At 42.1% G+C, this 13,909-nt stretch overlaps 2 protein-coding genes across 2 annotated transcripts; both read right to left on the bottom strand.

Moving 5' to 3' along the window:
- Positions 1 to 5,951: 5,951 nt before the first annotated feature.
- Positions 5,952 to 6,908, bottom strand: TAS2R60 (taste 2 receptor member 60). Its single transcript, XM_055281477.1, has one exon. The coding sequence runs from the start codon at positions 6,906 to 6,908 to the stop codon at positions 5,952 to 5,954; it is 957 nt and encodes a 318-aa protein (XP_055137452.1).
- A 5,479-nt stretch (positions 6,909 to 12,387) lies between these two features.
- LOC129485478 (taste receptor type 2 member 62) lies at positions 12,388 to 13,326 on the bottom strand. The gene has a single exon (XM_055284713.1). It carries the CDS (start codon positions 13,324 to 13,326, stop codon positions 12,388 to 12,390), a length of 939 nt encoding a protein of 312 aa, XP_055140688.1.
- Positions 13,327 to 13,909: the final 583 nt, after the last annotated feature.

Here is a 13,909-nt window from a genome sequence, read left to right as displayed (position 1 = left end):
AGGAAGGAAGGAAGGAAGGAAGAAAGAAAGAAAGAAAGAAAGAAAGAAAGAAAGAAAGAAAGAAGGAAAGGAGAAAAGAAAAGGAAAGAAGGAAGGAGAAAAGAAAAGAAAAGGAAGGGAAGGGAAGGGAAGGCAAAGGAAAGGAAAGGAAAGGAAACGAAAGGAAAGGAAAGGAAAGGAAAGGAAAGGAAAGGAAAGGAAAGGAAGAGAGAAAGGAAGGAAGGAAGGGAAGGAAGGAAGGAAGGAAGGAAGGAAGGAAGGAAGGAAGGAAGGAAGGAAGGGAAGGAAGGAAAGAAAGAGAAAGAAAGAAAGGAAGAAAGGAAGAGAGGAAAGAATACTTAACATCTTTATGGTACTAAATCTTCTTATCTAAGAAGACAATGTAGGATTCCATTAGTTCATGTCGACTTTCATGTCTTTCTGGGTATTTTTAAGTTTCCTTCAGGTCAGTCTTTTACACTTTTTGTAAAATTTAATTCTAGTATTTTATCTTTTTGTTCTTATTGCAATAAAATCTTTTCTTTCATTCTATTCTAACTGGTGGTTTCTTTTGTATATTAGAAAATATTCATTTCTGTATCTTTGTTTTGCATCCCACCACCTTGCTAAGTTCATATCGGTCTGTAGTAGTTTTTATGTTGATATTAATTGTTTGGATTTTCCAACTATAAAGAATATATATAGCTCCCCTTTCCAATGTCTATAACTGTAATTTATTTCTCTTAATTAGATCAAATGTTTTCACCATCAGATACAAATTGTGGTGATAATGCTCATTCCTTTCATATTCTTGAGTTGTATAAGAATGTCTCTGTATACATTATATAGGCTGCAAGTTTTTGGGTAAGGTGGATATATTTTTTCGTGTTATTAAATATTTATATTATTGAGCATTTTATCAAAACTTAGTATTAAATTTTTTAATTGCCTTTTAGCATATTTGGAGGTGATTATGTTACATTTCTTTTACAAGTATCAATATGTTATGTTAATGACTTTTCTAATATTGAATCATCATTAAATTCCTAGATTAAATTCTACTTGGAAATGATATAATGCGTAATGCACTATTGGATTGTGTTTCTAATATTTTATTTAGGATTTTCTGTGCATAAGTGAGATTTAGTTGTAGTTTTCCCTTTTATGCAATTTTCATTTTCTCAGTTTTCATGACCATTTCATTGATACTTGCAAAGAAGTTGTATTTTCTGGACATGTGCAGAGTTTAATAACTATCAATAAGAGCTAACTTATTTGTCTATACAGTAGGTCCTTGAATAATGTCGTTTTGTTATAACATTGATGAGAAAAAAAATTATTGATCCCCGGCAGGGCCACCAGTCGTAGGGTTTGCAAGTTCTCCTAATGTCTGCGTGGGTGTTCTCTGGGTGCTCGGGTGGAAGTGATTCTCCTGCCTCAGCCTCTGGAGTAGCTGGGACTACAGGTGGGTGCCACCACGCCTGGCTAATTTTTGTGTTTTCTGTGGAGACGGGGTTTCACCGTGTTACCCAAGTGACGGGGTTTCAGGATGTTGCTCAAACTCCTGGGCTCAAGAGATCCACCCACGTTGGCCTCCCAAACTGCGGGGATTACAGGCGTGAGCTGCTCCCGCCTTTTTTTTTTTCTTTTTTTTTTTTTTTTTATTGCTGGGTGTAGGAAGGCGTACATGTTAACTTTTGGTGGGTACTACCAAATTGTCCTCTGAAAAGATGTTGGTCCAGTTTATTCTGAAGTCAGCAATATATGAGAATGAACGCTTATATTCTCACCTCCTCCAGCTGGGAGACAGAGCAAGACCCTGTCTCAAAAAAATTTAAAAATAAGTCAATAAAATTTTTAAAAAAGATTATCTATCTGGAATTTATGATTAAATGTTAGCTCTAACTTTATGGTTTTCCAATTGGAGTACCAGTATACCACAACACTAAATGGCCATCTTTTCCTCACTGATTTAAAATGCTTTAGTTTATCATATATATAATTTTTCATGTAACTATTGTCTGGGCTGTCTGTTGATGTGTTTGTCTATTCACTTCTTTTATTATATTCTATTACCTTATTGTCTACATCAGTACCACACCGTTTTAAATACTACAGCACTGAAGTATCCCAAATTCTACCACTCACTGACCATGAGACCTCAGTAAACCTCTCTAAGTCTCATTTTTTTACTTATTGTTTTAAGAAACAATACATAAAAGACTAAGTAAATTAGTGTTGTAGTCCTGTTCCTCACACAAAATAGACATTCAATAAATAATTGTTATTATAATTCATAATTATATAACGAAGGTAGTAATGAATTATGTAATTCATAATTATATAATGAAGGTAATAATGAGTTATATTATAATTCATAATTTTTATTACAACTCATAATTCATTATGAGATTAGACTATGGACAAAAATTTATGATAATAAGTTACCAAATATTTTAAAAATACAACTACCCTTGCTTCTCTTTTACTTCTCCCTGTGTGTTCAAGCTCCAAGGGAACTTGTCCCTGTGGGGAGATCATTCAGATTCTGGAATATGCTCTGTTCTCCTAGGCTAATGGTGTGAACAGCGGAAAGAACAAAGAGTAGCTTATGTAGGACGTTATGGAAAGGGAGATTGGGTCAGTAACAAAGAGGAGAGCTGGCACTCCACTAAGTTTCCCATAGGAAGGACTGAAAGCCTGCTGTTCACAGTTGCTTAGCAACAGGCCAATGTACAAGAAAGAAGTCAAAGACATCATAAAATCAGGCAAATTTTACTCTCTCACTCACCCATTTATTATTTCTACATTGTGCATAAGTCAAAGTGGGACTTCCAAAAAATAAGCTAGCCAGACAGTAAAGGGAATGCAGCTCAAACATAGGCATAAAAATGTAGTAGGTACCCCAGAGATAAATGTACAGATAAAAGTACATGTGCTTCTAGCTGGATTCCAGCTTATAGAACCATTCTGCTCAGCGCAAGTACTTGTAAGTGCTTCAGAGGATGCATGGAAGAGTATGAGGCAGCCCATGCCGTTAAGAAGTTTAAGATCTTCTAGGGTGGGAGAGACAACTATGCAAACAACAGCGTCACAGGCAGGACTAATGTCACAACTGAGGAAGAGATAAAGGCTTGGGGGGCATCCAGAAAAGCTTCACTGAAGAGACACCATTTGAATTAATAAAAGTTAAACAGAAAAAAAATGTTAAGTAGGATTTTTGACAGCTACATGGGGGAATAGGGAGTGCTTTTCAGGATATCAGGGAGGAAGTTTTAGGCATGCTCAGAGCAATAATCCAAATTTGCTGCAAAATAGGAATCTACTAGAATGGCAGTGAAAGATAAAGTTGTTGCCAGACTGTGGAGGTTCTTGAATGCCACATTTAGGGGGCCTGTGCTTCATTTAATAGGCACTGAGAGGCTGGGTGTGGTGGCTCATGCCTGTAATCCCAGCACTTTGAGAGGCTGAGGCAGGCAGGTCTCTTGAGGTCAGGAGTTCAAGACCAGGCTGATCAACATGGCAAAACCCTGTCTCTACTAAAAATACAAAAATTAGCTGGACATGGTGGTATGCACTATAATTCCAGCTACTCAGGAGGCTGAGGCAAGAGAATCACTTGAACCTAGGACGTAGAGGTTGCAGTGAACCAAAATCAGGTTGCAGTGAGCCAAGATCACATCACTGCACTCCAGCCTGGGTGACAGAGCAAGACTCTGTCTTAAAAAAAAAAAAAAAGGCACTGAGAGATGATTCGGGTGATACACCTTCAGGAGATTAATCTGGAAATGATAGTTCTGACTGGGGTAGTAGCGAACCATGAAATGAAGCAAGTAGTGAAGAAGAAATCTCAGCAGTGCAGGTGGGAGAGGAAGATAGTCTAATCTCAACAAGGATCAGGAATGGGAAGAAGGAGACAGATGATGGGGACATCACAGGGGTAAAATTTGAAAATGGTTACCTATTAGGTACAAGGGCTCAGTAGAGAGAAGGGGGTGAAAATTAACTCAGAGGTTGATAGCCTGATTTATTGAATAGCTGTAATAGATGAATGGATTCATCTGAGTAGGGGACAAGCTGGTGGGAAGAGGAGGGAGGGAAAAGAAGAGGAGGAGAAGGAGGAAATAAAGAAGGAAATACTTTGAACTTGCTAAATTTGCTCATGGTACTATCAGGTGGTAACGTCCAATAAGTGGAAGAAAATATAGGATTGGAGTTTAGAGAAAGGTCAAGGTTTTGGTAATTATCGACATGAAGGGCATAACTGAAGCTATGTGAGTAGATTTAAACACAAAGGAAAGAGATTAGATATCATCTCAAAGGAAGAAGAGGGCTGGCTAAGGACAGAACCAAGGGGCAGGAGGATGAGTGGCTAGTGAAGGGGACACAAAAAGAAGCGATGGGAACTGGAAGGAGATCCTAGCATCCGTCGCCAAGAGAACAACTTTTAGAAAGATGTGCAGATGGGCAATTATGGGTGAGATTTAGTTTCCCTTTTAAAAAAAAATTTTTCACCAAGATCAGTAGTACTTTTGTAAAAATATTTTTCATCAGTTTATTTTAAGGAAATCATTTGTTATCAACAGAGGCAAATACCACAGAGACATGGGAGGATAAGGGCTGGGGACAATATCACATTTAGTGACAAAGAGATCGTGTGTGTCCCTGTAGAAACAAACACGTTTCAGCAGAACAGGGAAGCAGGAGAGGATTGGAAGGCACACGGGAGGACCCTGCAAGTGACTCATTGGCAGCACAGGGGTACAGGGAAGGGGAGGAGTGAGACAGATAAGGGGATTGTTTTCAGGAAAAACGTTTAGAGGCACATTTGTTGAAGAAGGGAAGGACAATAAAGAGGGAAAGTTGGAAGATTTGTGTAGAAGTAGAAATCCTTGGCCTAGCAGCAGAGAGAAAACGGGCAGGAGCAGGTGGGCTAGAAGCATAGATGTCAGCCTTGAAAAGCCAAAAACAGAGACCCGTCCTCTAATGTAGAGGAGTGTGGTGGAGGTAAAAACTAGGAAAGGAGGCAGAGAGATTTTAAAGTGAATGGAGGAAAGTTGAGGGTTGTCCCCTTTGAATGATTCAAGGAGTAACTGAACTTAAAGAACGTTTGAGAGGAGCTGGGAAAAGCAGAAAGGCAGTCTGAACATGGTTCACCAAACACAGTCTTTTTCTTCTTAAATCTTAGGTCTTAGACAGATATAGATAAACTTCCCCATGTCAGTAGGGGAATTACAATAGGTCCCAATATCAATCAAAAGAAGTTACATCTGAACCCACAGACCTTAACAAATACAGAGGAGACTAACAGGCTGGGCTACTATAGAGAACATGAACCACATACAAATCATAGACCCCTAGCACTCAGAGGGATCTCCAAAGGTCATCGGAGAATACACACATCCCTGACAACACACACTGCCACACACATGCACCAATTATACTATGCTCTGTGTAGAGAGTTTAGACACCAGAAACTCTGCCATGGAAAGAAGGAGAGAGGCACCACATTAGATGGACAGAAAACTTTGAATTGATGAGAAGGGAAAGGCGGTTCACAGGACAAAGCCTGAGAAAACTGCAGTTCCAAAAACATGCCCCCGTTTGATTCAACAGATAAAATATTGCATGAAGTTTGAGGATCTTTGCATCCAGTTCCCAGAACGATTATTTTAAACACCAAGAGATCGATCACAGGAAAAATAAAGGCTTCTGGATTCTTTGACCACATCAAGTCCCACAGGAACCATGGCGACATGAACTATGCACTTGCTGAGTACATAACGTGACACTAGCCCATATTTCAGGACCTTTACTCTCACCTTGTATCCTATTTCATTGAAGTTATTTTTCTAATCATTAACTGTAGCAACAGGGAGAAAACATTCAATATGGCAGAGAGAGAAGCTATGTCCCTTTGAGTCCGTGCCTTCTCCACAAGAATCTCCTTGAAGTTTTTCATCAGCTGTGGCTCAAGGTGTCCCACACCTTGAGGAACAGCGCCTCTTCAGCACAGCTCTCAGCCTGCGGTTGCTGAAGAGCAGAATGATGGGGTGAACTGCTGCACACAGATAAATCACTGACTCCCACACCCAGAATTTAAAGTCCAGAGGTGGAAAAATACCTGCAGCACTGAACACCAGTGACAGGAAATACGAGATGAAGAGCATGGCAAAAGAGAGGAGAGCCAGCAGAGCCTTTATGTGTGCCTGCACACTGGACTCTCCGAATCCTGAGGTTGTAAGGAGAGCCTTCTTCATGTGTCTTCCCAGAGATGTGATGAGCAAAATCATGCAAATGAAAAAGACAGCAGTGGGCATTGTCCAAGTAATCATTTTTAAAGGGAAGAGATAGAATTTCTCACAGTAACTCCGTATGCTATTGCCAGTGACATTCCAAGGTTGTAGATGGTTCCTTAAATAGTTCTGATATATTCTGTGGTTGCCTATGAAAAATAGAATGGTGGTGAAGCTGGAGAGCCCTACAGAGCTGAAGAGCATCCATGGTACCCACCCAGACAACTTGTGCTTTAGCCAGAGGAAGACAGGGTGGGTGAAGGTAGCAATTTTCACACAATAGAAGACACTAAGCCAGGTAGAGAACCATAAGGTGGCAGCATTCAGGAAGTCCCACTGGAAAGCTAGAAACTGCAGTACAGGGTTGTATGGGAAGGCCGTCGGATATAGGAAAACATAAATGGTCTTACCCATTACCACCCACTGCACACAAAAGCGAGAGGCCCCTAGGCTAACCAATAACTTATCACAAGGCAACAACATTCTCCGTAGCACCCACTCCATGCCCAGAGCCGCAGTGATGAAGCCATTGCCTGCTATTGCTACCAGGCATAAAAGGAGTAAAATGATAACCAAGATGATGGGCTTCTCGTCAGTCACCGAGGATCCTAGAACCATGTGGTCTCCATTCATCTCTCTGGTGGACAAGATGGGTCCCAAAGCTTCAAGGGTTATTTCTGTTGGGTTGCTCTGGAAGGTCCTGGAGGATATGTTTGTCCCTCCAGCTGCCTGAAGTGCAGAGACTAGGCCAGAGTAGAGGACGCAGGCTATCAGAGGAGGGTGAGAGGTTTTTTCTTCTTAGAGTAGATGCACATATTGTCAAGGCTCAATTTTCAAAGTCCCCATACCTGCCCCAAAATTTGCCTGCTCTTCTGCCTATTCTCTGCCCATGTCAACATCAAAGTGGATAATATATCAGGCCCTGGCATTTAGTGTCCTTACACAGGAGGTTATACTTCTCTAAGCGGACACCTACGACAGGACCATGCACCTGCTGGCTCAGTAGTATCGTCCGCGGGTCACACCCGCTACTGAGACAGCGCTCACATCCACAGAGGGGGGGTGATCATTATGTTGCAGGCATTGTTCTGAGTGCTCTCCTTAGGTCTCACAACAATTCTATGAGGGGAGTGGTATGGCAATACCCCTTTAAAAGAGACAGAGAAAACTGGGCAAACCTTTACAGAGAAAGATTAATTCAAGTCTTATTACTCGCAGTGACCATCATCATAAAAAAAGAACACAGGAGACAATTATACATAATGAGGCAGTCAACTTTTTTCATAACTTAAAAATATATATTTTATAACTGGTGGCCTCTAAAATAGCACTTCACAGAGGAACCTCCTGTAGCGATAAGCCAACGGGATATGGCAGAATGAGCCCTGTGCTAGGAGTCGAGACAGCCTTTAGTCCAAGCTTCACCCCTTATTGTGAGTTATTGGATATGTCAGCCCCTCTGTGCCTCATTTTGTCCATCTGTAAAAAATGAAAAGTATCCTATGTTCTAATTCACAAAGATGTCTTAGAATCTAGGCTTAGAATGAAAGAAGACATGAAAGATAATCTTACAGATAAAAGAAATAAGGCCTCAAATTATATATTAAGACTCCCACCTAAAGTCACAGTTATGCAGAGGAAAGACCAAGATCCAAACTGATTGCAGGGCCAGGAATCTCTGCCATGGTTAGCAATACATGTTACACCCTCCATCTTCTTCATCACTAGCTGAACTCAGAAGCCCAAGTTTTGAGTCTTGTTGCAATCACTATGGATCCTCAAGCAATTAACCTCTCTGAACGCCCCCTTTCTTCACCTATAAAAAATATGGATCAAAAATAAATATGACCATAAATATGGTAAATATATTGGAAATTATAAACCTCTGCATATGGACAAGCAGCAATGATGATGATGACAATGACTTTATTAGAATGGCTATCTTCTATTCCATCCATCCTGTGGCATAATAAGTAGCATAAGGAGAATTCAGGACAGCATCAGGGATGCAACAGAAGTTCAGGGCACCAAATGTCAGACCATTGACATCAACCAGAGAAGGACGGAGCAAAAAAAAGACCACATTCTTTATAGAAATGAGCTTCAAAGAGTCAAAAAAAATCAGCAATCAACACTCAGGTGAGTGTAAGTAGGTTAACGTGTCACAGGGAGATAGGAAAGCAGAAATTGTTCTGGGTCAAATACAGCAATATTGAAGGCTCAGGATCAAGTAACATGACAGTAAGGGGATTTGTAATAGAATACACATCTTCTGACACCACAACCTACCAGTTCCATGTATAGGACCCCCACAAAAAGGGAATAGAACGCATGTCAGCATCTCCTCCCAGTTCCCAGTCTACTTCCCAGTCCCCAGTCCACGTCCAGGTGGAATTGTTTCTTTAACACATAGGCCAACCATAGTGGACACAGTTCTTCTGAGTAAAGGAAAGAAGATGAACTACGGTAATTCACTCTGCCTTTCTGCGAAGATGCAAATTTCCAGGAGAGAGAGTTCCCAACTGCTCTCTTCCTTGCCCTTGTTCTTCTGGCTGACATTTGGCTGTTTTCTACTGGAACTTGGAGAAATGGGGCAAACTTCGGGCTTATAGCTCTGGAGTATGGCCACCTACAAACCGCCCAATATGGAAAACTTGAATCTTTTTCATCCACCTCCCACACCTTCAATGATAAAGATGTGCATTTAACCTTCAATTCATTTAATAATAATTTATTAAGCATATCCTATATGCCATGATAACCCTTTGAAAGACATTGGCTACAACAATGAATTAGATATCTGCCCTCAAAGCACTTTTATGGGTTAAACATAAACCCAAACATTTACTGGATGTAATGTGCAGAGTAAGTTAATCCAAAAGAGGGAATAATCATTTGAATTTAAATATGCAATGTGTTTGGTGGTGATTCTTTTGTTGTTTGTTGTTTGTTTGTTGCATTTGGCTTTCTCATGTCTAGATTTATCTTCTTAGGTAAAAGCCAAGTCTGAGAGTTTTTAACTTTTCATAACCAGTCTTTATAAATGTAATCATGAGGGTAGTAGGATAGGGATCCTGAGTTAGCTCTCTATATGGAAAACCTTCAACTCAGTACTCTCAACAAGTGACTCCCAGTCTGTGGCTCTATGTGTTAGGGATCTTGCTATTCCCATCCCAAGATTTCTCAGAAGAGTTGAGCAGTAACAGCCCCATAATTGTGAGACAACAAAGATGCTATCTTGCATGTTGGAAGGAAAAAGGTAAGGCATCAGTAAAGGAGGGGGATACATGATTATATCCAGAAAAATTAGATACATTTAGCTACAACAGAGGACTTACATAGAGAAGATGGCATATCAACCCAAAAAGGTAGGCTGGAGAGATCACAGAGAATTTAGGAAGCCTCGATGAGATATTAGATTGTATCTTTAGTCAAGACAGAGCCACCAAGTGTTTGGGGGCTTTTATGAGCTAGAGTTTTAAAACGGAGATTGAGAACATCAATCAGTTAGGAACTCCTGAGACAAGTCCACTTAACCTGGTATCACTCGAAGGGCTGTGAAGATGGAGCAGAACATGAGAGTTGAATCACCACCCACTCCCCACCCAAACACCTTCAGTAAACTTCTGGAGCTCTGCCCAAGGGAAGAGCAGTCTTCCAGGTGCTCACAGCTGAGTAGAAGGGATAGAGGAGAAAGATCTCCCCACTTCCGCCATGCTCCTGTCTTCCCTGCCTCCAACCAACTTGTGGCTTGAGCCCCAAGGCTCAGTCTCATAATTTATTATTAATCTACCTGTAGGAAGTCATTAACTTGCTCATCTTGCTACAAAGAAAAAGAAAAATTCTTCGTGATTGATGATGAGGATAATACATGTTCTCTAGGTGGGATAATTCACAGACTTTAGGTGTCTATTTAATTTAAAGCCCGGCCACAGTGCCAGCTTCCCACAGGTTCCTCCATCCTGCCTCACCCTCGCTCTACCCTCTGGGGAAATCCCCCTGGGTTCCTCACCAGCAACTTGAGAATCTCCTCTTTTAAACTTTTAATCATTCTCTTGCAAGAGAAAATTCCTGATCTTGTTATCTTGCCTCTGGTCATCCCTCTCTCTTCTCTTGCCATATCCTGGCCTCCAGCTAGCATTGCAGCATAATGTTTTGGGGCCTCAGCTTCCCAGTATTATTGGACATTTGACCTTACATGCATTTATCTATTTGAAAATTCTTTGTAACCTCTGTTCTGTCCTGTTATTTACTGCTTCTATTTTGACTGGTTCGAACATACTAATCTCTCTTAACCGTGTGCAGTGTTTTTCCCAATCTCTTTTAGTCTATCGGTCTCCATACTTTTTTTATCATGAATTCCATCAGTAAAATATATATATATATGAACATGCAACCCACCAGCTGTGAATTGAATGTTTGTGTCCTCCCAAAATTCATACACTGAAACCTTAACCCTCAATGTGATAACATTTAGAGATAATGCTTTCAGGAGGTAATTAGTTCATAAGGGTGAAGCCCTCATGAATGGGATTAGTGTCCTTATAAGAAGAAACACAAGAAAGATAAATCTCTCTGCCACGTGAGAACAGAGCAAGAAGGTATCTGTCTGCAACCCAGAAGAAGGCCCTCACCAGAACCCAACCATGCTGGCACCCTCAGTTTCAGGCTCCAGAACTGTGAGAAATAAATATCTGCTGCATAAACACCCAGTTTATGGTATTCTGTCACAGCAGCCTAGGCTGACTAAGATACTACCATATGCATATTTATTTTTAATTATATGCATGTACATTTTACTAATACGTTATATGCATCATAAAATACCCTCCAAAAAAGGGATTAAAAGGAGAAGATAAAAATAAATGGAAACTGAAATTGCTACAGGCCTAGTGGATCATCTTGCACAAGCTCTGGGATGCAGACATCCCAATCTGGAGATTCCCATCCTCAGCAGCAGCATCTGGGATCCACCTCCTGGGTGAGCAGACAGGAAGGGTAGTATCATCAAAATTAAGAAGTGTAGGACATTTCCTTTGTTTTCCATCTATCTTCTGTTGGCCAAAACCTAAAAGCATTTTTACATCAGACAATTCCTATTCATTCGACATGAGCACATGAAGTTATGGATGTGACATACAGTGGCACCAAACTCCTATGTGTCCTTAGCCTTCTGTGAGATCAGGCTGGAAAAGCTCCCTGGGTGGAATCAGTCTTAAGCAGAGCACAAAGGAAGGAAATGACGGAGATTGGCAGAGAAAGGAAAGAAGGAAGTATTGGGTGGACCCAAGAAGCACATGAAGAAGAAAAAGACTTGGGGGGAGAGGGGAAGAAGATTTACTGAGCTGAAGTGGAGAGACGAGGCCGAGAGCACAGGTGTGGAGCAGAAGGGCAGACGATGTCAAGTGGATGGTGCTGGACAATCTATGTCACTATAAAAAAGTAAGCTTCAAGGTGGGGTGCGGTGGCTCACGCCTGTAATCCCACAGGTGGGTGGATCACTTGAGGTGAGGAGATTGAGACCAGCCTGCCAACATGGTGAAACCTTGTCTCTACTAAAAATACAAAAATTAGCCAGGCACGGTGGCACACGCCTGTAGTCCCAGCTACTCGGGAGGCTGAGGCAGGAGAATTGCTTAAACATGGAAGGTGGAGGCTGCAGTGAACTGAGATCACGCCACTGCACTCCAGCCTGGGCAACAGAGCAAGACTCCATCTTAAAAGTAAAATAAAATATATAAAAAATAAGTTTCAGTTTGCCCACAGAGACAACTGACGACAGTTACAGTTCTCTATAAAGGGCATACAGACCAAAATGATGCTTGGCAAATATTAGGGTTGCTTACCTATAGATTCTTGGGGCCCCATGAGGAAATGAGGCTACCAGCAAAGGTCAAGGTGATTGACAGCTAGCGCTAGAGACTCACAGCAGTGGAGGGGATGGTAAGAACACAGACAGCAAGATGGTAAAGGGATTCTGAGGCATGGACAGAGGAGGAGAGAAAGAAGAAACTGGAAAGAGAAAGACGGTACTGAAACCTTATACATTCCTGCCAGGATCATTCATCCCAGGACTGGTTATTGACATGGATAACTCAGGAGCAGAACCACCCTATGGCCAGCACCTTCCAAAGCCCTGTGAGCCAGCAGCACATGGGCACTGGAGCTGAAGCCATGTCTTCAGGCCCTTTTTCAGTCTGGGGCTCCTCAGCACCAGGACGGTAGAGTGCAGACAGATGTTGGCATAGATTAGCACTTCCCAGGCCCAGTGCCAGTGATTCTGAAGGTTTATAATTTTAAAAGCAGAAACAAACAAGGACAGGAAGTACAATGTACAAAAGATGAGGGAAAAGGTGAGTGACTTTAAAGCCATGGTGTAAGCCTGGGTGCTGGGATCACAGGGGCCGGGCCTGAGGTCCCTCAACTGCCCCAACTGCCAGCACAGTGAGATTATGAGCAAGACGGTGGACACTAGGAACAGGAGGAACGGAATCGACAACACAAACCCTTCATGAAAGAAAACGTAGAGCTGAAATGAAGCCTGCACTCTATAAACTAGAGTTTCATTTCCGTAGGAACTCAGGGAGATCTTCCTCTGACCCAACAGTATGTTCCCAGTGGCTGATGAGATGACTTCCAGGCCACAGATGATCAGGGAGCCCTTGATCAGCTTGGGCACTAACCGAGAGATCCTCCACTTCAGCCAGGAGAAGGTGGGGTGGGAGAAAGATGAGATCTTCACACAGTAGAAAGCAGCAAGCAAGGCAGTAAACCACGAAGTGAGGGCATTGAAAAGGCCCCAGAAGATGTTCACATAGGGAACTGCGTGCCAAAAATCTAGGGAGGCCAGAAGGTTGTTCGCCATGGCCACCCCATGCAGGCAGAACCGGGAGGCAGCAAGACAGGCCACAATCATGTCACTTGTGGACAGCGTCCGGCACCTTACCCACTCCCTGCCCAGCATTGTGACCAAGAAGCCATTCTGCAGCATTGCAGCCAATGACTCCAGGCAAAAGATGGCTATGAAGATCAACGTGGGCAAGGAGGGCATCTTCTCCAGGGAGGTTCTGCTAAGTCTCGGCTCCTACTGCAGAGGGCTGGGACACATCTGCAGGGAAAAACAGCCTCTCTGGCTGAGTCAAGCCACCCTGTTGACGCCAGAGACTCAGAAGCCCTTGCCCCTGGATTCATAGAAAATCCCAGCCACCAGCAAACACCCCCAGTCCCCAGAATTTGAAAAGATAATTTCTGCAATCTCCTTTGGCAGGCAAATCACTCCCAGCTCAATGACACCGTCTCTATTTGCATAACCTGTATTTTCCTATCCTTTCTCAGAGCCAGATGCAGGGAAATGTTAACAGAATAGAGGCTGCTGGGGTGACTGAAAATATCCACATTTTGTACATGATGCCTTAACTGTACTATTTCTTTCCTAACTCTTCTTTAAAAGACATTGTTACTCTTATTGGCCTCCCCAAACCACAAACCTTCCCTTCACGTCCTGCCTTAATATTTTATTCAGTAACCTCTATACACTGCCTTAGCTCACCTCCTGAATGGGTGGAACAGAAAAATCATTCGCATGCACAAGGCTTCACATTACCAAGAAAAGGCTCCCTAACCACTGACCTCTC

This window comes from Symphalangus syndactylus, chromosome 6, assembly GCF_028878055.3.
Source record: "Symphalangus syndactylus isolate Jambi chromosome 6, NHGRI_mSymSyn1-v2.1_pri, whole genome shotgun sequence".
Classification (NCBI taxonomy): Eukaryota; Metazoa; Chordata; class Mammalia; order Primates; family Hylobatidae; genus Symphalangus; species Symphalangus syndactylus.
The sequence above is the reverse complement of the archived record's forward strand: the minus strand, read 5'-3'. Positions and strand labels throughout refer to the sequence as shown.